This window comes from Mytilus galloprovincialis, chromosome 6 (assembly GCF_965363235.1).
Source record: "Mytilus galloprovincialis chromosome 6, xbMytGall1.hap1.1, whole genome shotgun sequence".
Taxonomy (NCBI): Eukaryota; Metazoa; Mollusca; class Bivalvia; order Mytilida; family Mytilidae; genus Mytilus; species Mytilus galloprovincialis.
This window is the reverse complement of record NC_134843.1, coordinates 96774047-96798970: the sequence shown is the minus strand read 5'-3', so window position 1 is coordinate 96798970 and position 24924 is coordinate 96774047. Positions and strand designations below refer to the sequence as shown.

At 31.6% G+C, this 24924-nt stretch overlaps 1 protein-coding gene across 7 annotated transcripts; it reads left to right on the top strand.

The window, feature by feature from the left end:
* The first annotated feature begins 340 nt into the window (after positions 1-340).
* On the top strand, positions 341-24924 carry LOC143080854 (uncharacterized). 7 transcript variants are annotated; one of them, XM_076256927.1, is made up of 10 exons: positions 2104-2226; positions 8724-9373; positions 9835-9987; positions 11744-11811; positions 12305-12679; positions 13739-13844; positions 14540-14813; positions 16456-16597; positions 21919-21954; positions 24399-24921. In XM_076256927.1, exons 2-10 carry the CDS (start codon positions 8728-8730, stop codon positions 24561-24563), a joined length of 1965 nt encoding a protein of 654 aa, XP_076113042.1. In that variant the 5' UTR covers positions 2104-2226; positions 8724-8727; the 3' UTR covers positions 24564-24921. The 7 variants fall into 7 exon arrangements, with proteins under 7 accessions (XP_076113041.1, XP_076113042.1, XP_076113045.1 ...); XM_076256930.1 differs by lacking the exons at positions 16456-16597; positions 21919-21954 and adding an exon at positions 23976-24046 and having other exon boundaries at positions 24399-24924; XM_076256928.1 differs by lacking the exon at positions 21919-21954 and having other exon boundaries at positions 24399-24922.

Genomic DNA, 24924 nt, shown 5'->3' with positions numbered 1-24924 from the left:
TTTGATTGAAACGGTTAAAGATTTTTTAATCATTCGAAACCAGTCTATTTCGTCGCACATTCAGTGAAGAGGATTTTCTGCAAACAGAATAATCAAGTTGTATCAGCTTTAATGTTTCAAAACCGTCCGCTGTCAATAGGCTTTTGTATTTCAAATACATTTATTGGATTTAATATTTTGATAGCACGAAAAACTGAGAATTTTTACCTTTTTTGTATCTTTGGATATGTTTCGAGATGGCAGGGAAACATTCCCATATACAATGTGTAATTAGGAATATGAACATTAGTCATTGAATTATAGAAATATGTAATTAACAGTTGTGATTATAGGAGATTAAATTTTGACACGCTATGACGTGTTTTACACATATAGTTGATATATGATTACGGTACAAGTTTGTATGTTTATATACTTGAATACTCTGTATAAGAAATGACATCTTCCTAGCTGGAGATTTTAATCAGTTCGGGAAAAAGAAGTAAGTGTTAAACATTATTTAGAATAAGTTTCTACTTGTTATTCGATCACCACTATATATGTATATATATGCAGACCGTGAACTTTTAATTGCACATGTTATTGAAAGCAGTGTCTTCCTTTTATATTTCTAAATGTTTGGTAAATCTCGGACAATTAATATCTTACAGCGGAGATTAAGTAAATTGAAATTGCATCTCCTCTTAGTTAATTTAAGCGCATGAGACCCCTTTTTGATTAGGAGTGCACGTGTGAGAGGTATTTATAACTATCAGTATGTACTACTAGATTTAAGGTAATCCTTTCTTGGTAATAGCGACATACTGGGAGAAAAAAGGGGGATCTTTTTAGTACTTTATTTTCAAATTTGTACACAATTATATCAAGCATATCGTACTACCCGGAAAATAAAAGGACTTTCAACTGTGTCAGTTTGTTTGACTCTTTCGTAAAACGAATTAAAAAAAAGTCAGACTTTGCTAACATTTTTAGATGATACATTAGATTAATGAAAATTGAAACCATCGGTTTAGTTGTATATGTCTATTGTCATTTCAGATCTCTATATGGGTGAATACAATATGTATACAAATCGTATTAGGAAATTATTACACAGGTTTAGCAAACACGGCCACCTTATATAGATAGTGTTGAATTTAATTTGTACCAGTTCTATATGTATAGTTGGTTCATTGGCGATCATACCACATCTCCTCTTTTTACATTTCTTTTATATTTAAACAGTAGGGAGTCTATTTATTTCAACAAATACCTTTAAAATGTTTGAAAATAATGTTAACACGTTCCACAAATTGGGGAAATTACGGCCTTGTCACAATAGTCGGCTTTCAAATTAAGACATCTATATTTTTTTCTATATAGTTTACAAGTGTTTATTTGGCTGTTAAGTTTTTGACCCATAGTGTTACGGGTACACATCGTAATTATAATTTCTTGTGACACTTTACAAATCCTTGATCTTATACGGACTTTTCAAGTTAAAACGCCTTTACATATTGCGGTGATTTTTAGTATGTTAGTCTACTATGATGGGTTAAACATGTTAAAGACTGAGTTTCCTTTTGGTTTCGTTCCGCTGATCTGTGTCGAAAACGCGGGCTTTGGACCTTTGGAAATTTAGGGAGCTACCATTTGATTTTTATGGGGGGGGGGCTAGGATGAAAAATGTTGTCCTGCATTTTTTTACCTGTATTCTCTGTCCAGCCTTTTTATTTTTCACTCTGTTCGGTCCTGCCTTTTTTTCTTTTAGTTTATCCTGACTTTTTTTTTTGCAAGTGTCTCATCCTGCCTTTTTTTTTTTTTTAACTCAAAACTCCTGTCCTGCCTATTTTTTTCAAATTTCATCCTAGCCCCCCATAAAAATCAAATGGTAGCTCCCTTAGTGAATATAACACTCAAATTTCCTCTTCTACAAATGGCTTCATTCATCTAGTTTTTATAAAGTTTATTTAGAATTTTTTTATTAATAGTATCTTAAACTTGAAGAAAAACGCAAAAAGCGATTTTATAAATACTTTCATTACTCATATTCTCAAATTAACTAAACCGGTTTGCCTACGGAAATGATACGCACCGATGATTGGATCGAAAACTAATATCCAAATTTGACCTTCACCCTCCATTGTTGTCACGATAAACATGGCGCTGGACTAGACTCCGGTTGATTCTTCATTCTTCTTCAGTTATTTATGTTATATGTGTTCTGTTTTGTGATAGTTTTATCAGGTAAATTGATGTAACTTGATTTTTATGAAAAAGTATTATGAGTTGTAACTTTAGGACATGGAAATAGACCCCATCCCTGCTGATTTGAACGATGAGTCGATATTTCATTCATTGATTCAAAACTCAAACTAGCCAGGTGCTTTTTTTGGATTGAACATTAAGTACATAACCTCTGGATTTTTAGTGTAAATTTGCATATTGAACCATTGATACAAGACTGACAATGTATACAACCAGTGCCAGTGTTGGATCCAAAAATATGTTCATAAAGAGAGAGAGAGGGGGGCATACTTCTTCTTCTTCTTCCGAATACGGGAGTAGACTCCTAGGTAGGAGTGTAAAACTTCCCGGAACTTGTGTGCTATGTACATATGGACTTAATTTAAAAACAATATGACAAAGAAAAATCGTTATCAATAACATATATACATTATGTACAGTGGCTTTAAAGTTTAATAAGTTGCTGTGGATCCTTCAAGTGTTAGAGTGGATATGCCACTTTTGAAGGATTCCAGGGTGTCAGACATACCTATTGCTTCAGGTAGTGAGTTCCAGTCCGAAATAGTACGAGGATAAAATGAAAATTTATAGAAATCTTTATTTGTGGATATTTGCCTAAATTTATGTTTCCCCCTAGTGCGTCTATCAGAAATTGTTAAGTTGTCCTTAGGAACTTCCACTAACCCCCAATTTATTTTATACAGCATAGTTAATCTAGCCTTCTTCCTTCTAGATTCTAAATTTGAAACTGCTCCAGGTGATCTGTCTTTATAATCATTAAAGACAAACCTGGCTGCCTTACGCTGTACCTGCTCAACCTGAGTGATGTGTTGTTTTTTGTACGGATCCCAGACAGGGGAAGAGTATTCGACGACCGGACGGACAAGTGATGTGTACGTAAGGTTTTTAACCTTACGTGTGCAGTTTTTTAAGTTCCTACGAAGAAAACCTAAGGTCTTATTTGCCTTACAAGTAATATTGTCAATATGCGTTCCCCAATCAAGATCATGGCTTATAGTTACGCCTAAATATTTGCTGTCTTTTACTGCTTCTAAAATATGATTATGTAATATATAATCAAAAGTTGAAGGTTTACTTTTTTTAGAAATATGAATTACATAACACTTCTCAGGATTAAAATTCATTTGCCAATCCTCTTCCCATTTTACTAAACTAGACAAATCTTTTTGAAGTAATTGTGCATCAGAACTATTATTTACATTTCTATATAATAAACAGTCATCTGCAAAAAGTCTTGCATTGCAAGTTACATGTTCGGGTAGGTCATTTATAAAGAGTAAAAATAATGTTGGGCCTAAAACTGTTCCCTGAGGGACACCAGAATCAACTGCTAATTTTGAAGATTTTACACCGTTTAATAGTACTTGCTGTTGCCTGTCAGCTAAAAAGTCATTTATCCAATTTAAATTTTGATTTCTAATACCATAAAATTCTAATTTCTGGGCTAATCTTTTATGGGGGACTTTATCGAAAGCTTTGGAAAAATCTAAAAGTATGACATCTATTTGGTTACCATATCCCAATGATTTAGCAAGATCTTGTATGCTGATGATAAGTTGGGTCTCACAAGACCTTTTGCTTCTAAACCCATGCTGACTATCATTTAATATGTTATTAATTGTAAGGTGTTTCCTTATGTTGCTTGTTAAAATATGTTCTAAAATTTTGCAACATATTGCAGTTAATGAAACTGGTCTATAATTAATAGCGTTATGCTTGTCACCTTTTTTAAATATAGGTACAACATTAGCCTGCTTCCAATCATTTGGGATTTTACCAGTATCAATAGATTTTTGGAAAAAAAATGTCAAAAATGGAGACAATTCTTCTGCAAAATTATGTAAAAAATATGCTGGCAGATTATCAGGGCCAGTGGCTTTATGTGGATTTAAGTTTTTAAGTAATTTTAATAAGCCATTATTACTAATAAATATGTCTGGCATAGTGGGGTGGGGACTTGTACCTTTATTTGGCATAGAGGATGTATCTTCGGTTGTAAAAGCCTTTTTAAATTGTTCGTTTAGGATGTTAGCTTGTGTATACATCTTATTGCTACCCCCCCCCCCCCCCACCCCCATTACTTGGCATCACAACGGTTACTGTAAAATTTTGAAGTCATAATACAAAATATCTGACACCATGATGAAAAAGCGATTTATGAATGACTTTATAGGTCATGAAGCACACAGCACAGATTCTAGGGTCAACAAGAACAGATTTAAAAAACGATAAGGTGTATTGACTGCCTAAGAGGGGGCTTGATCCAATCATGCCGCAGTGATTCCCGATATAATCTACCAACATTTTTTTAACAAAAAGGGGGAGGGGGTGCTATTATTTTGTTTGAATAAACTTATGAGAAAGGAAATACATGGTAAAAAATAAAATTAAATATAAAAGTATTTAAATCAGGGACATAATGTAAAGCCAAACTTGTTCTTCTTCTCCTTCTTCCTCTGTTTGTACTATCCTTCCATTAAGGAACACCAAGAATTTCTTGTAACACTCACTAAACTAAGTTTTCACAGTCATCATTTGAATCTTTATAACATCTGTCTGTTGGGCTTCTTTATTTTCAAAAGTAGTATCAATAAAAAAATGAGCAAAATACATTCAGTGTTCTCCCCAGGATTTTTGGATAGCGCTGTGGTAAGCGTGTAATTTTCGACAATTCTCAGCAACTTTATCGCGGCGCGGTTTGTTTGTAATTGATTTGTAATGTGGTTTTATTATATCATGCTGTTGATGTTTCCTCTTGTTATGATGTCCTTGTCATGCTCATGGAAGTTACAGTGTATCCCTTAATGATGCTTTGTTTGTTAATGTTATTGTCTGGATATAGAAGTCTGAAGAGTCTTTTTTTCTCCATTGTAAATTCATATATTAAATCCTCATACTATCTATGTATAAAACTGAAGGAAGAGTCTTTGTCTATGATGGATCTACACCAGACTGCCTGTGCCAAGATTTCTTAGCACCATCAGGTAATGTTGCAGAACATGTAGGACCAACAATAAAGTCATTGTCAGCTTCTGTTTGGTTTTGTAACAAACTGTAGCAGTGTACTGTTTACCTTACGACGTTTGACAGGAATTGACATTTTTTAGCATACAGATTTCTCATTTTTATGACCTAAACGTTTTATAATATTTAAATGGCCTCATCCAAGCTGGACATCGAGAAAGTAAAATTTCTCAAGTCGTATCAACTTGGGGTTTGTTTTGCTAATCATATCCTCTCAAATTGTTATCAAATGGAAGAATTTCTGACTAAATTATAAGTTCAAATAGGGGATAATTAATATTTAAAAGACTTGGTCATTTTCGGGGTTCGTATGGATAGTAAACCCGGCAAATAATTTGTAACAAACCCCTGTGTTTGATCGTTTTTGGAAAGATTAGAACTTGTTCTAAATCTTTACTTAGGCACCGACCTCCCTAACAACAGGACAGGTTTACCGTTAGCTACTGTTACTAAATGTATTCACACTGAAATATAGTTCCCTATGGTTCTCATTTATGTGCACATACTACACATATAAACTGAAAAAAACTGGATATATTATTGGAGCAGTTAATTCAAAAATGTATGTCATTTAGGTGTGTTGATGTGCAGGCTTTTTAAAAAACATTTTGATTAGGTAACTGGGTATTGATTTAACTAGTATGATTGACAACTGTCATTATCAGTAAACAAATCAGAGACAAGGTGGACCTTAAATTACAATGCCCCACCTCATAAACTGCCAATCAAATTGACCACATTACCTATCAACCTCAGTCTTACATAATTATACAGAACACTCAATATACATATAATTCTTAATACACAAGTATTTGACCTCATAATTGAATACACAAATGTGTATATTAGATGTTTGGTATTTATAAGGATGATATATTTATTTATTGCCAATTACTTTTGATCTACATTACATAAAGTGATTCTCTAAATTATATCTGAAAGATAAATGATTAATGGATTAACAAGATCTTAAAAAAAATGAAATATGAATATAAATATGAGTAAATGAAAGGTATTTAAGTAAGGCCTATAATTTACTTGATAAATTTCCAATAATCACCTAGCTGTAATTAATCAACAATTAAATTAGTACAATTTTTTTTATGAGGAATTTGCTTGAAACAGTTTAAAAATTTTAAAACTTTTAATTATAACAAACCATTGTTTATTAGTTTATTTTCCATCAACCATTAAGTCTATTTTAGAAGTGAATATATATTTTTGCAATCAAGATAGAATCCACATTTCAATAAGATAAGTTTTTCAATGCCCTGTGTTGATCAATAGGCACTCTAAAACTTTTAATCTTCAATGCCATATAACCTCTGTTTCAACTTACAAAATACCCCCAAACAACATTTTTCAATTTTTTGTTGTTGACACTTTAAAGTTTTAAAAGCTGTTGGTCCAGATTTATGTCTTACAAGGATAGTTGGTAACATTTACTAGAAGAATTTTTGCATTTTTTGTTTTTTGAAACATCTTCAGAACCGGCAACATAATTTCGATAAGATATAAACTGCAGTTTAAATAAAATAGTGCAAATTAAGAGACCCATAGTATTTAGTTTGAGCTCATTTTATCCTCATACTGGAAAAGCCAGTTTTCTTCTAAAGACCTGCTGTAAATGCAATTTTCAGCAATAGTGCTTTATAAATGTTCATTTTTCCCCACAATACCTTAATATGAAATAATTCAAACTACTCTTCTAATAATCTTTCCATGAGTGATATCCATCACTTTGATTAAAATCATCGTTTGTTCAAAGTTCGTAAAACAAGTTTGTGAGTGACGTCGGGAAATGCGATTAATTCATTTCATCACATTTCATTCATATATGCCTCTATATTTTCTTTAAATTAAAAAAATCGATGTCAATGTTGAAATCTTTGTTTATTTTGATCTTCCAAAAACGCCATTTTTGTAAAATTTATTAGACTGGTCCCGTGAAGTTACTTTAATACAACGGAAATAATTCATTCAAAAATCGTAAACCAGTCGATCACGTGATCCAAAGTGAAAAGTAAGCGGGAAATTTGAAAAAAATTGAAAAATACGGAAAAAACTATAGCGACGCGGTTGCGTTGGATAGCGCTGCGGTCAGTGCAATAGGACAGCGGGGAATTGCAATAGCGCTGAAAAGCGCTGTGCTAAAACGGCCTGGGGAGAACACTGATACAAATGTAATATTTTCACTTTTAAAAGGGAGTTCTTAGTTTTCAACCGCTAGCTTAATGCCAAAAATGGTCTTAAATGAAGTATAAAAAGTAAAACAACAAATATTATTAGTTACATAGTGTGCTAGTGACCTAATACGGTATATATGGGTTCAGTAAATTCCATATGGGGTAAGAGCGAATATGGGGTCAGTAAATTCCATATGGGGTGAGAGCGAATCAGTAAACACCCCATATGGAATTTACTGACCCCATATATACCGTATTACGTCACTAGCACACTATGTAACGAATTTATCTTACCGACTATCTTAACGTGTAAAATTTAGACCAGTGACCTATCAAATTGAGCAAGTCTTCAATACAGTTAGCATTAACATGATTAAGAAACTACTCCATTGACATGATTGATCCTACAAAAATAGATGCCAACAAGGACAACTTGTTAGATTTAAATGTGTTTTATGAATTTATTTCAATCTTAATCATCAATTTCTTCGTCTGTTTAAACCTTTAAGATTTTTTGTTAGTACTGGTTTTTTTTAAAGGGATGTAACACCACTACTAACCGTGTATGAAATAAACCCCGCCTCCCTACTACCTTATATGGTATATAAATGGACATAACTCCACTACTAACCGTGTATGAAATAAGCCCCGCCTCCCTACTAACCTAATATCAAATATACACGGTTTCCACGAGGACGCTTTTAACCAATCACAGAAACAGTTAATTCTGACCTGAATTTTAAAGAGAAATGAGTGATTGATCACAAATGCAATGCACTAATTAAGTCAAGACAGCCAGAGAATTAAATTTGTTTGTTTTAAAATAAATATACATGTAACTATAAATATAAGAAGTAACAATTCTATGTAAGGAAAATTATTTTGAAACATATTTATTATTCATTATTAAAGATGTTTACTAAGTTTAGCATATGTTTATGTACTTCATTAATTAATAATTAAGTAATTAATAATTATTCAGATCATAATACTGATTTGTTTATATAGAAATAATCAACCTTAACAGTACATTGTACATGGCCTCTCCCCTCAGGGTGTTTATCTAGCAATATGATTGTATTACAATTTAAATTTACAATTCACTTAAAGAATGCACTAAAATGCGTTTTATTTAATGTTTGAAACAAAGTCTGAAAATTAACAAGGTATCCTGACATATAATATCCAAAACTTGTAACCTGTCTATACAGAATAATCAATAAGTACAGAAAAGGAAGAAATTAAACTTTCTTTATTTTATTTCAGCATAATGACTAAAAACCATTTCACTATCCTTGGTCTCAAACCTGGTGTTACGGATGATGATGTGAAAAAAGCATATAGGACACTAGCTAGAAAATACCATCCAGACAAAAATAAATCTCATGATGCTGAAGAAAGGTTTAAAGAAATTGGAGCTGCATATGAAGTGTTAAAAGTTAAAGACAGACGAGAAATTCATGAAAGGGAAATTAACAGACCAAAGGAAGCATTTGTTAGAACTGAGTTTAGAACACCTGGCGGTAGAACTCAAGAACACAATTATAGAGCTAAGGAAGAATTTACTCAAAGACGTAGATCTGAACCTCCACCTAGGTTTAAGTTTGATGAAGATCCTTTTACTGGACCTTATTCACAATATAGAAATTCAAAAGGATTTAAAGAAAAAGATTATTTTGATCAGTCCCAACAAAAACAAAAGCGTCCAACAGGACAAAAAAGACCTCAGGAGAAACCTAAATGGAACAATAACTGGACTGAAGAAGAGGAAATGAGTTTCCATGACTATGGTGATAAATCCTCCTTTTCTTTTGCATTTAAGTCTTTCATGGATGACATGGACTTTTCAATGTCTTTCACAATGGGTGGTGATATGTTTGGAGAAGAGGCTCCTTTTACAAACTTTAATGGTCGTGGTAAGTTAAAAAAAACAATGATAGTATTTACCGATACTTGATTGTTTTCTTTATCTAATGGTACATGTATGCATTTTCTATATTTACTTATTGATATTCTATACATCCTTTATTTGGTTTATCTGTTATGTATCATGTTAATGTTTTTAGAAGAGGTAGTATACCATAAATGTGTGGTCATATCAATTTGAAACTCAACATTTTTTTTTTAATAAAGGTGAGTTATTTTTTTCTAATAAATGTGATTTGACATCTTTGGGTAATATGCCAATGAGATAGCAATCCTAAAAAAACAATATAGAAATGGACTAACACATTAAAAGCTTCTGTCTTAATTTATTATAAACATATTGAATTCATTTAATTGCTATTCTGAAGTTTTATCAAAATCTGATGATGAATACATGTAATTTAAACAAAACTTGACAATCTCAGTTTGAATATGATGTTATCCTTTGTAGGTCCTGGCCCAAAGAAACCACATGCAGCATATCAACATCACAAAAAGAATGTGGCTGGTGAACATGGTTATAAAGGTGGTCTTAGTGAGGATTACTTGTTCTCTCCACGGTCAGGAATGGAGTCATCAGAATCGGAGGACTCGGATGACTCAGGTTTGTTTATGAACATACAATGACTGTTTAGATTGAATTATAATGAATTTTGTGTATATATATGTAGGACTCTAAAGTGCGATGGGGACGCTAAAGTACAATGGTCTCGCTAAAGTGCGATGGTATACGCTAAAGTGCAATGCTTCCATACGCTAAAGTGCGATGGTCCGCAAAAGTATAGACGTTAGAAACGTAGTTGGATTATGACGTTAACAGTCGTATATACAAACTAAAAATGATCATGCCGGAAGATAGATTAGGAATATTTGATTAACAAATTTTACACCAAATGTCCATGACTTACTAGTAATTGATTTAATTTAACCGTGTTCTTTGTCGGCTGAATCATAAGGTTTATTTTTTTTCGAGTGCTGGAAGAAAGGACTACAGTTGACCATTTTACTCATATAAATACAGAACAGTATACGCATACTTATTCTGCTTCTACTTGAAGCAAACGGATACATTCGAATCATTGTTTATGTGGCAGTTTACTTTGTGATCCCCGTTAAATTCCGTCGATTTTAATGAAAAGTAACGTTGGTAAAATAAAAATACATGTTTTCATGCATGAATTATAAATTGTCTGCTAAGACATTAGTTCATACTGTACATAGTAGAAAAATGAAACATGTATTTGTACTCGCTACGAAAAAAGGAGAAAGCTTGGCGAACATTGCATTTCTTTCGCATTTAGCCTGATTAAAGCTTATACAAATAAATGTTGCATATATTCCAACAATGAACGTGCGAGTTTTGTATTTTTAATTTTCAATGACAAATGTAAGATAGGTTGTAACATTAGTATGAACGGCAATCTACACCAATTATCCAAATATTCAATACGCTCCGAATTGTTAAACAATCATTTTACATGAAAAATAATATTTTGCAAAACATAAATTACCTTAATAGCAATTATTGCATGGTCGGACTTGTTAATTTAGAAACAATCACTTCAGCCTACCCGTAAATTGTAAAGCCTATCACATATGTTAAACCTTAGCATATTAGCTTTTACTTTAGCGTGATACACCATCGTACTTTACCGAACAAACAACCATCGCACTTTAGCGTGAGACACCATCATACTTTAGCGAACAAACAACCATCGCACTTTAGCGTGAGACACCGTCGTACTTTAGCGTAGACCATTGCACTTTAGCGTGACCATTGCACTTTAGAGTACCATCGCACTTTAGAGTCCTACATATATATAAGAAAATGTGGTGTGAGTGCCAATTAGACAACTCTCTTATTCAAGTCACAATTATATTTTTAGTAAAAGTAAATTATAGGTCAAAGTACAGTCTTCAACACAGACCCTTATATTAGCTCACACCAAACAGCAATCTATAAAGGGCCCTAAAATGACACACGTTTGTGTTTAATGACATTTAGGTTCAATGTTTTGTATTTTTAAACATGCAAATTAACTGTCAAATGTACCTATTTATTGAGAGATAATCCTTTCCGATCTATGTAACTTGAACTAAGTGAATTGTTTAATTGATACATATACTTAAAAGTAAGCATTATATACATGTATGTATACACTGAAGTGCAACAAAAACAAATGCAAACATACATGTACATAGAAACGAACCGAGTCTGAAAATATTCAACCAAAATCCACTATCTTTTTTACGAGACAGCAACTTCAGACTATTTTTTATTTGTTTACCGGGTACTTGATGAAATTTGTTTACCCATTCTTGTTAACTCATAAAAGGAATGTTTTGTCATTTCATTACAGATTTCGACTACTCCGATATGAAATTTTCATGTGCTTTCTGTGGAAAAAGATTAAAACTTGAAGATTTGGTAAGTTATATAAGCTACAATTAATAAACTAAAGCTGGTTTATGGTGCTTATGCTTTTGAAAAACTAGGCAAAACTTTGCTTACATTTCTTTTTCTTCCTGTCTTTTTATTAGTATAATTATAGCCTATTTCTTTATTTTAAACGAGATCTCACATCTGTGAAAATTATATTTCATCAATTTTATTTTACTTAAATCCTTTTTTTGAAAGCAATGATATCAATAAAGTCAAAATTGAGGTATAGATTTAAACTATCTCATGTGAGACACAAATTATAAATACCTCTTGATATTGAAATGGTACTCAATCATTAAGGAGGTAGTTTGTATCAAGATTCCATTCCCAATTGATAATTGTGTAAACTTTAAATACATGTATCATACAAGAAGATGGATGTACACAGCAGAATGACAATAACCACCACTGAAATGATTGACTAGTTTTAGATCCATGTAACAGCTGATTTAACTCTTCCATTCATTGCTATTTTCAGAAAACACACGAGCCAGCTTGTGGTCATAGGAAAAAGACAAATATCAACATTGGTAGTGATGACGATGAGCATCGGAATGGTTATAGAAAAATGTTCCAAGACAAAAGTGGAGACTGGAGAAGGGACCATGAAAAATTCCAGGAATATGTTAAGAGAGCAAAAAGGGCGTACCGAATTAATAAATCCAGAGATGGCGTTAGAATGGAAAGTAATCAAAAATTGTTATGTAGTTTATGTGGTAAAGTAATAGAAAAAGGAGAAGCACAGACACATTCATTATTCTGTCATTCAAAAGCTGATCCAAACTTTGGCCCCCCACCAACAACACACGAGGACCCACCAATGAAAGACAGTAAATATAAACGAGCAAAAGAGGTAAGTTGAATGGTTGCAAGTTCTAGAGAAAAGGTATTATCAGCAATTTGTACATCTTTCCTTTGTTCTTACTGCCTATTAGTTTTAAAGATCATGGATAGGACCTGATGGCCACAAACATAAAGCAATGAAGTGGCACGTCAATGTCAATCCCCAGCAATTTTTTCAATGAAATACATGCTTCCTCATTCACACAATTAAACAACTATCACAAGGTTTTGCACACATAAAATAGTTTAACTAAATATTTTGTGTTTAATCATATTCTCACAAAAAAAATTAAAGTTGTTAAGACAAATTGCTGAAAAATAGAATAATAGCATTTGATTTTTCATCAGCTTGCTAGCGGCTTGATTTTCTTGTTTCAAAAACAAAAATGGTATTATTCTATATATATATATATATATATATATATATATATATATATATATGATCATTCTTATCAAACCATTCAAATCATGTTCTGTGAGCAAATCAGTAACAAGAATTATTGAGTCTTTGATTAGGACTTACACAAATTAGAAGTTTAAAAAGTTATTGATGATATCATAGTTATATCATTGTTATTATCATAAGTTTTTTTTAAAGTCTATGCTCCTGTAGTCTTTGACAACTGTGTATTAATTTATTTTGGTTATGTGATAATGTGAACTAATTTTCATGGTCTTGTGTATTTGTGTTCATTGGATTTTGTGGATTTGCCAAAGTCTGCATACAAGCCTATAGAAAATTAATACTCAATGGCAATTTATATTCATGGTGTACATTGTCAGAAAAAGTTCATGATTATTCTGTTATAAATAGTCCATGAACTTGTGCTTTTGTAAAAACTGAAGGGTATTAGTCATATAAGCACAGAGGAAAATAACAGGAAATTTTGGGGGATGTAAAAAAACCAAGGAAGATCAACTTAATAATTGAATAGTTTAATAATCTATTAAGAAACATGTTATTATTGATATTTAATTAACTAAATATTTGTGAAATCACTTATAAAAGATTTTTGTACATGTATACTGTAATAAGCTTATGAGAACAACCTGTATTTATGTTTTTCAGTATGCCAAAAGTAAAGTGCCAAAATTTAAGAAAAGTTTTTCTGCAGATGATTCACAACAGCAACAATCATTTAAAACACCTAAAACAAAAGGAAGAGATACAATGGGTAAGATTTCAGTTATACATACTCAGTAAAAAGTAAATTTCTCAAAATACTGAACTCTGAGGAAAATTCAAAACAGAAAGTCCTTAATCAAATGGCAAAATCCAAAGCTGGAACACATCAAACAAAGGTTCCCGTAACGTTTTGAAGTCATAATACAAAATATCTGACGCCACAACGGAAAAGTGATTTTTGTATGATGTCAAAATCTCAAGCAAGGCAGACTCTGGAGTAAACCGTGTCAAATAGCAATAGGTGTATTTAACATCCGTTGTGAAAAAGGGGGCCCGTGTGATACATCTTAAAAGTCAATTCATTTAGATAATGTTGTTTATGTGATATTTGAAGTACTGTAAATTCAGAAATTATTGCATGCATTTATTATTGTGATTTTGTCATTAAAGCTTAAAATGGGTTTTTAATTTTTGCGATATTGAGATAAGTCCTGGTTATTTCATGTTAAAGATTTCAAAATGCGAGTTTAAACTATTGCGATTATAATCCTGTTGCATTTTCGCAATAATGAAAACCTCACAATAATTTCTGAATTTACATTACGTCATGTAATACCTTCATGTTATAGACCTACAACATAAATTCAAGGATAAGTAAGACAGGTGAGACATTCAGAGTGTGCACTCTTGTTTAGTAAATGTTTAATCCAAGTGATTCATTGACAAAGTTGTATATTTTTTCAGATGAACCAATGAGCAGCAGTGGTACTGGTTTAAATCCTTCTCCAAAGTCAAAATTTGGTAAAACAAAGAGGGCTCCTGCACCACCCCCTCCAAAACCTTGCCCGTCAGGACCTACAGTAGGACCAGCACCGACCACTACCTCATCAAGGACAGAAACACCAACAAAAACAAAGCTAGGGCATAGGGCAAGTTGTCCACCAGCACCACAAAGTAATCCAACATCAAGTCCTGGACAAGACAGTCCCCCTGTTAGACCCTCATCACAGATATCGAGGTTAGTAGTTCTCAGTAGAAAGTCTTCATAGGGCATACAATGTGATGAGAAATATGCAGGTGTAATCCATGACAGTAGTTCTACTTGTACATTGAAAATATATTAAAGGAAATTATGTATGAACTACTATAAAAAAAATCCCATTTCTTAATTTTACAATTTAATCAGTAAATTAAAAAAAAAAATGGTTGATTGAGTTATTATAGAAGACATACAGACTAGTTTGGCATTTTGCCCCTGTAATTACATATATGAAATTGTTTTTCAGTAGTAGATTTTTTTGTGTGTTTTTTTTCAATGTACAATGAGAATAGCAGTCATGTCAGGAGAATCAACATACGTGTGTGTATCTGTAACATATCTTTTTTAAAATTAAGTAGGTTTAAGGAATCTTTGAAAAAATCATCATCATCACACTTCACAAAATTACACAACTAACAACCCACATAGGCAATCACATCTTGGCAGAGGGTGCATTTTACACTTTAATATACAACACCTACTGCCTCAACAAAATCTATTTCAGTGTACTTGATTTCTTATTTAAAAGCACTATTTATAAGTATTTATCTGTTTATAAGGTAACTTATAATGGAAAATATACAGTACAATTAGAATAGTTTGAACATGGAGGAAAATTCAAAATTTGCTGTGGCAAGGGATAATTTGACAGAATTTGTTAATTTATCTTAAATTCTGTGAACAAAACAATATAAAAGATTTTTCAACATTATTCAACATGAAAACAAACATTGACAAAAATCCTAAATTAATTAAAAAATTGTAAGCAGAAAAATTTGATGAATCCATTGTATGTTAAAGTTGAAAATAGATTTGGAAAGTAGTAGTTTTAAATAAATACTTCAAAGCTGATTTTTCAGAACTGAATTTTCAAACCATTCCGGTTCAAATAGACTTACTTAAACAGTATATTTCTAGTTTGATATATTTAGTATTCTTGATGTTTTTTACTTTTGAATGTATGCTAGAAATTTGCTTTTAGTATCTAGTAATCTATGACTGTCAGACTGCAGTCTCTTATAGTAGAATGTCACAGTTGCTTTGAATAATGCTTTTCTTGTAGTGATTGTTAGTTTTCTTATTTCATTACAGAAATCCTATTTTAAGATTATTCAGGAGGATATGCTGGAGGAGTAAAAAAACTCCTACTTTATTAAATAGAAGAAAGAAAGCGGAATATACCAAATTTCAAAATATTTGTTCATTTTTCAAGAAGTCAAATAGAACAAATCAAATGCCAACACACACAAGAATCTTTACAAAAAGAAATATTGTATCAGACACTGATCAGTCAAATAATACTGTTAAAGAAAATCCACATGTTTTTAAAATATACAAACATAGAAGAATAGTTCCTACTAAATATCAAGTTAAATCTAAAGGAAATGTATGGAATGAGGATCCTAAGAAAGAAAAAGCCAGAATTTTTAGAGTTGTTAAAACTCCTTGGTAAATTAAAAAAAAATCATTGTATGTGAACACCTTATGTGTAAATAGTATCACAGATATTTATTAAATCTCTTTGGTTGCCTGGGCTACTGAGGTCTATTGTTAACAGGCTATTATATTTAACAAAAATAAAATCAGAATTTGGAAGGAAAGGCTTTGTGAACTTTTTCAGAAAAGAAGATGTTCCTGTGAAAGTTGGAACTTACCAATTAGTGAGGACTCGCTACGTTGTAGCAACCAAACCTCCTCCGATATATTCTGAATCAGACACAAGTTCTGAAGAAAGTGATTCTGATTCAGATAATGATCAGCAGGTAAAGTTGTTAGAGAATATGGTGATAGCACTAATAGTATTATATAGCTTTAGTCATGTACATTAACAATAATACCATATTGAAAATATATAAAAATGATACCTTCCATTCAGACTATGAAAAATATTAAACTGTGCTGTAATACATTTACACAAAAAAATGTAAATAGCTTTAGTCATACTCATTAACAATTCTCCTAAATAGAAAACTCGAAAAAAAAAGATAGTTTGACTAGAAAAATTTAAATTGCATTGTACTACATTTAATACACAAACAAGTTCAAATTGCTGATCAACTTCCATCATTCACCGTCCTTTATTGAAAGTATTGAACACCAAATCACTCCATAAACAGCCATATTGAAACTTACATATTTTTGTTTTGATTCCCTAGACTTTTAGTTCTCATCATTATAGGTCTTTTCATCTACATACATTTTGACATTTTAAAAAATGTCATGTTTAACCCTGCTTTCATTAACCTTGTATAGACTGTCCATTATTTATCACACTACTTAAAATAACGAAACACTTACATATATACATGATAGAGTCACTCTCACATTACATTGACTCGTTCAATATATATAGCATGCATGATCATACTGTGTTCAAGTTTCTGTTATTCCAACCACCTACATTTCATTCAACAGAATAAGAGTGAGGAAAGAGTAAAATATTTTGAAACTTTTAAAGATGTATTTCCTACTGGAGTTAAAACAGCATTGCGCCATCTGGAGGATAAGCACCACTAAATCATCTTCATAAAAAAGAAGCTTCTCATTGGCATTCCTATACTGTTTAGTTTTCCCTGGAGGTTAATAAACACCACTAAATCATCGTCATAAAAAAAGAAGCTTCTCATTGGCATTCCTATACTGTTTAGTTTTCCCTGGAGGTTAATAAACACCACTAAATCATCATCATAAAAAATAAGCTTCTCATTGGCATTCCTATATTGTTTAGTTTTCCCTGGAGGAATAAAAGCTTCTCATTGGCATTCCTATACTGTTTAGTTTTCCCTTGAGGAATAAAAGCTTCTCATTGGCATTCCTAAACTGTTTAGTTTTCCCTGGAGGAATAAAAGCTTCTCATTGGCATTCCTATACTGTTTAGTTTTCCCTGGAGAAATAAAAGCTTCTCATTGGCATTCCTATACTGTTTAGTTTTCCCTGGAGGTTAATAAACACCACTAAATCATCATCATAAAAAATAAGCTTCTCATTGGCATTCCTATATTGTTTAGTTTTCCCTGGAGAAATAAAAGCTTCTCATTGGCATTCCTATATTGTTTAATTTTCCCTGGAGGTTCTCATTGGCATTCCTATACTGTTTAGTTTTCCCTGGAGGTTAATAAACACCAATCAATCATCATCATAGAAATGTGAGATTTTCATTGGCCACCCTATATGGGTAAGTTTCCCACTGGATGTTAAACACTGTTCTATCATCATCATAGGGCCTCAGTAGTCAAGTTGTTTTAAGTAGTTCTACTACTGTAATTACTAGCCAGTCAACTCTGAGGTTTGGAGTTTGAACTCAGCTGTGCACTGCAGGTGCACTCAACTCCAATCTCAATTGACTAGGATTGTCAGTTTTCCTGTCAAAGGTCTGTGGTTTTCTCTGGGCACTCTAGCTTCCTCTACCAATAAAAAGTGGCTGCCACGAAATAGCCTAAATGTGGCGCTTAAAAGGGGCGTTAAAAAACCTACAATCAATCAATCGAAATCTTCATCCTAAAAAAATGAGACTATTTGGCTTCCACTGGATATAAAACATCATCATCATAAGTCAGATTCTTGTGGGCATCCTTAGACTGTTTGGATTCCTACCAATTAATCATCAACATAAAATAATTGAGCTTCTCATTGGCATCCCTATACTGTTTAGTTTCCCACTAGATGTTAAACACCAATCAGTCATCATAAAAAGAGAGATTCTTGTGGGTATCCTTGTACTGTTTAGTTTCCAACTGGAGGTTAAACATCATAGGGCATTTCTAAAATTGAGAATGGAAATGGAGAATGTGTCAAAGCGACAACAACTTGACCATAGAGAAGACAACAGCCGAAAAAACTGTTTAGATTCTCACAGAAGGGTAAACACCATAGGGCATTCATTTACTGTTTAGTTTTCAACTGGAAGTTAAACACCATAGGGCATTCATTTACGGTTTAGTTTTCAACTGGAAGTTAAACACCATAGGGCATTCATTTACTGTTTAGTTTCCCACAGAAGGTTAAACACCATAGGGCATTCCTTTACTGTTTAGTTTTCCACTGAAGGTTAAACACCATAAGGCATTCCTTTATTGTTTACTTTCTACTTGAAGTTAAACATCATAAGCATTCCTATATTGTTAAATTTCCAACTGGAGGATTAACACCAATCATTCATCGTCATAAAAAGTGAGATTCTCTTTGGCATCCTCATACTGTGTACTTTCCAACTGGAGTTTAAACACCAATCGATCATCATCATCATAACAAAGTTATATTTTTATTGACATCCCTAACTATGAGGTTTAACAATTTCCCACTGGAGTTTAAATACCAATCATTTATCATGATAAAAACATGTGATTCTTGTGAGCATCTCTGTACTGTTTAGTTGAAACTTGAGTTGCAACACAAATTTGTCATCAACATAAAAATGAGGTTCTCATTGCCACACCTTTTTGTTTAATTTCTAACTTGAGGTTTAAATTCATAAATGATGAGCCTCTTATTGGCTCACCTAGATTTTTTAGGTTCCTCCTGGAGTTAAATCAGCAATCAGTCATCATTATAAAAAGTGAGATTCTTGGGTATCCTTATACTGTTTAGTTTCCTACTGGAGGTTTAACACCAATCATTATTAAAAAAATGTGGACCTCTTATTGGCACACCTAGATTTTTTAGTTTCCTCTGGATGTTTCCTTATTTATGCAAATTTGTAGATATAGAAGTTGTTATATTTTCTTTATGACACAAATTAAGTACCTACCCATGTTAAATAGAGCTTAGAGAATGGCGAGAAAAGAATAGTTTGATTCTAATAGGAAAATTCAGTACTTTTGTACTTCAAAGCTTATAGGTAGGACACAATCAAAACTTAAAGGGCAGCCAATTTCATTAAAACAAAACTGTTTAAGAAAACCAGTCAATTAAAAAAAAACAAGATATATGTATGTAAACTTACTTTTAGAATAATATTTATGAATAAGACAGGATAGTTATACCTCCACATGAGGCAGAATAGTATACTGCAATTACCCAAGCCTATCTATATGTCCTTCCATATTTCCATCCCACAAAATTCTGTTCATCTTAAGAACTAAAAATTAGATCTTCTCAAAATGCAGTATCAGGCTTTATGAGAGCATACCTTCCTGTGAGAGGTATTTTCAGATTGAATGCTCAACTTCCTATTTGCTGAAAACTTATATTTACCAACATGTAATAACCATGCATGAAATTATAAACAAACAACTTCATAAATATATCCATGAATGCTACTACACAAATATATATGTTAAAGAAATATGTCTTGACTATCATCATGCTACACACTGTTTGAAAAAAAAACATATGTTTGGGTTTGACAGAGTGTCTTATTACACACTTAAGTACTGTAGATTTCAGAAGTTTTTACAAAGTTTTTATAATATTGAATATTGCAACACAAAAGGTTTCTCAAAATAAAAAGTTGCATTTTGAATAATTAAAGCCTTTTTTCTATGCAGCATATTCTGAAATCTTTTTGTCCTCTGTTTGACAATCACATTAATTAATGTATGTACAAATTTCTGAATAAATAGTATTTTGTTTTCAAATTTTTTTTTCAACACTTGAGACTTAAATATTAAAAAACACACACAATGAGATCCTGAATATACATGGAATATTTTTGCCACTTGTGAACAACAATTATCAATCAAAACAAGAAAATATGATAAAGACTAAAATAAAATATCACATTCAAACCAGTTACAAATATTGAATAGAGCCATGGTTCTCATATATGCTCATTTAATCCAACATAGACTTTCAACCAAAATGAATACTGACAAATCATTTAAAAACAAAAAATATAAATCTTTTATCTTAAGTCTAGTTTTCAGATACTCATTGTAGAAATCAGCAAGTCCTATTCTTGTAGCATAAATGGTAAAGCTTCCAAACTGTTTTGTACAAAAATTATAACAAAATTATTCAGTCTGCATCATCAGCCACTAGTCCTATTTAGCCTAGCCAGTATTTTCAAAACTTTGTTCAGACACATGAGAAAAGTGGCTGAATGTTAGTCTTAGGACTAGTAGTTGGAACAGTTTATGATGCAAACTGGGATTTTAGTTGCCTGTACAGAGAAAGGGGCACATTACGTTTGCGCTTATTTGGGGATTGATTTTGTTTACGTTTGCGCGCAACATTGGATTACATTTGCACGCATCTACTTTACAGGTAAACTCAGGTAAAAATAAGATATTATATAAATAAAAATAATATAAATATGACTATAATTTGTTGATTTTCATAATAGATATGATTATGAATTATTGACTTTGAAGATATATTAGTAAATTCAAATTATATATTGTTCATATGGAATTCTAAGACAAAATATAAAGAGATCATGATAAATCCTGTTATAGTTTGAGACATGCATACATGTAACTTCTTGTGAATATTTCATAGTGAATAGTAATAGTGTTTCAACAAATAGAGATCACTTTTAAATTAGTAAATAATAAAAGTTCGTTTGTAAAGTTACATGGAGTTTTGTTTTTATAAAACAAATCAGGGAATGAAAATAATGAAAAAATATAATAAAACAGACTTATCCTGTTTGAAATCCCACTTCCACAATCTCTTCTGTGAGTAAGGGACTTAGACCAATGGACAGGGTACTTGTACTTGTAAATAATTAAATGAATTAATAAACAAATAAAAATTATTACCTATATTTACCTGAGTTACCTGTAAAATAAATGTGTGCAAATGTGATCAAAAGCTGCACGCAAACATAATGAATTTTTTGCGCAAATGTAATGGTAATGCGCGCAAACGTAATGCACTGCAGAGAAGAAAGATTTATGTTTAATTTTTAAGTGTTAATTTAAATCAAGATAATAATAATTGAAACAAAAAAATGTTCTGATACTCTTTATGTTTATGTTTATGTAAGCTTGAGAATTTCTGTGATGAAAATGAAGTTTGAATTTTATTTTAGCTACCGGTAGATAGACACAATATTTCATATAACAATCAACTGACCAAATTTCAATTTTAGTAATGCAGCTTGCCAGATGTCCTAAAATGATTGTTTTACTTGTTATTTTAGCTAGTCCCAAGATCTAGACTTGTTTATGTTGTCCAGGTAACAGAAGATGTCTATAGTTGTCTCCCCTTGCACGTTTTTCACTGCTTATTATTTTGTCGTTAGAGTGTACAAGCAGACTTTTGACATAACATGAAATTCCATAATGATTCAGTAAATTAAGTGTACAAAGTTAGCAATTTTTAGAAATAATAATCCAATGTGTTTCCCCTTTCATTAGTCCTATAATATAAGACTTTGTAGGTTCAATGGTTTGCCTTCAACATTTTTTATCTGATGAAAAAAAGTGCTAAAAAATATCTGATAAAAACCAGTGAAAGCAAACTAAATGAACCTTCGAAGTCTTATATTATAAGACTACCATTTCAAATGAATTCCTATAAATACCCGTGCATTTTATGTTCTGAAGTCTGCTTGTACATGTTATCACTATTATTATATAACAATACCATTTGTATATCATTAACATTCAAAGATCAATCTATACTATGTGGTAAGTGTAAGAGATTTGATTCTACTTTACATGTACAGTTTTAATTCAAAACTAATGCATTTTTAATGAATATGAAACATGCAAAAGAAAAAATATATGTAAAAGACATATTCTTGTAATAATTTTGCATTTCTGCAATAACATTTAAAAAGCTTGTAACTTGAATTTTAATAAATCTATAAGATTTTATTGAAAAAGATTTTTTGGAATCAATGGTATTGTTAACTCAGAATATAGACATTGTGGATACAAAGGTGTAGTGTGGCTTTAATTGTATACTGGAGGATGCTTTTTACTGTTTTGCCTTGCCTTTGTATAAATAGACAAAACCATATGAAAGATGAACTATTTGTGGTAAAAGTTTTATACTTTTGATTTATAATAAACTAATATTTCATCGATTGTGTAGGTAGTGGGAACTACCTTTGGAAGAGGGGCAAAATGTTAAATATGACTTTTATTTGAATAATTCAATGTTGTATCTGGTATGAAATTTAGCAAAATATAGTTATTTTGAAAGAAAAAAAAACCCTTCTTTTACAACTGCACAGCCACGAAATGGCATTAAAATAATTTAAAAAAAGATCAACATCTATTACACATTTTAAGGACTATTTTAAAAAAGGTTTTCCTTTAGTTTAAGCTTATGCTATTGCTTTATTTCATGATTCACATTCTAACCTAACTCTTTACAAGACCAAAAGCAAAGGGACATGGCTTTTATTGCTGTTCTTCGTCTAAAGCCCTTTTTGAGGTGAAAAATTGCAAATAAAAGTCATTTTCCTTTGCCATAGGTTTTACATTGTGTATTTTTTGCCTAGGCCTTCAAAATGGAACAAAATTCTACTAACTTCAATTTAAAGACATCTCCTGGTTAAAGCAGAAATTTATGCTAATCAGAAAGAGCAAAATCTTAAGATACTGAAGTTCAGCTAACCTTTATGTCCATATTGTTTATTAAAGTGAATGTCCATATAGTTTATTTATTGTTATTGTCCCTTATGTTGTGGGAAACACACTTAGCACACATGCACAGCAATCATTCATTTAAAACCATTTGTAAATTTCTGTTACTTTATTATTATTTTGAAAGGTAAGTTACAAAGGGATAAGTCAGTATAAAAGTACAAATTAATTGGTTAAAATATGATTTTACAGTTACATGTAAATATAGGTATAAAACTTTACTCAAAGCAGTATATACTAGTTGTAAATTCAGAAATTATTGCATGCATTGATTTATTTCTTTGAATCACCAGTTAATGTGGTTGCAAAAATTTGTGAAGGATCCACCACTTAAATTATGGATGCAATTTTTTGTTAAAGTGAACCTGATAATGTGCATTACTTGCTTTAAAATACAAACATCGCAATAATTTCTGATTTTACAGTTATCTAATTTAATCTTGTCCGTGGCATTCTATAAATAGAATGTGATACTCTTGGTTTGAACAGAGAATCTCCTGTTGCTTCCTTTATATGCCTTTCACTGTCTGTCTTTCTATCTTGACCAACACTATCTATCATCTCCTCTTTATTTCTTTTCTTTTTCTGTCTTCCACTATAGATCTAACTGTATTATGCAAGCTTTTGATGAATGGAAAAGATCGAGATTATTCTTCAGGAGAAATGGAAAGGGTAGGCCTTCATGCAATAGTGATTTAACTTTGTTCTCCTTAATATCAATTAGCATGTATGAAATCGTCATATTTAAATTAAAACATCCTTTTTTTGTAACTTTTAAATATGGTATTCTTTTATATTTGTTTATAATATTTGTCCATATAGCTTCCTTTTTCACTATGAAATTTGTGCTTCAGTAAAACACAAATGTAAACATATGGAATGGATTGCATACTGATCATTTCTATTTAGTCAGCCAAAATAAAATACCAAAACTTATGCTTATAACAATCCACAATAATGACAAAGATTAGCCATTGTATTCAAACTAAGTTGCTGATTTAAATTGTATTTATTTTCATTTCAGCCCAGAGTTGTTGTTCGACCACGACCAAAGAGCGAACAACTTTACTCCCAGAACATCAGAGTCAGAGTACCTGTTCAGAACCCCCAAAATGGACTACAGCAAGAAAAACCCAAGATCCCAGAAAAGCCAAGCAAATCAAAATCATTCAGAATCGGAAGGAAGTGATCATTTTCCTGACATAAATGACACTTATTCTAGTTTTAGTGCTCATAATTGTACTCCTAGAGTCTTTCTGAAAAAGACAACGGTCAAGATCTAGACCATAATTGTACTCCTAGAGTCTTTCTGAAAAAGACAACGGTCAAAATCTAGACCATAATTGTACTCCTAGAGTCTTTCTGAAAAAGACAATGGTCAAGATCTAGACCACACTTGGTGCATAAAGTATAGAAGTTTATTATAATGCCATTAGATGTGCATATGTAAAAGACTGCCAGTCAGATTGTGCAAATGTAGTAAATGACTGCCAGTCAGGTTGTGAAAATGTGAACTACTGCCATTCATGTTATTGAGGTTTATTTATTGA

Bases quoted from the DNA above. Each gene is read 5' to 3' on its own strand.
- LOC143080854 (XM_076256926.1), top strand. From the start codon at position 8,728: ATGACTAAAAACCATTTCACTATCCTTGGTCTCAAACCTGGTGTTACG. The intron at 9,988-11,743 runs GTTTGTTTATGA...ATTTCATTACAG, and splicing joins GGAGGACTCGGATGACTCAG to ATTTCGACTACTCCGATATG. The intron at 14,814-15,926 runs GTTAGTAGTTCT...ATTTCATTACAG, and splicing joins CCCTCATCACAGATATCGAG to AAATCCTATTTTAAGATTAT.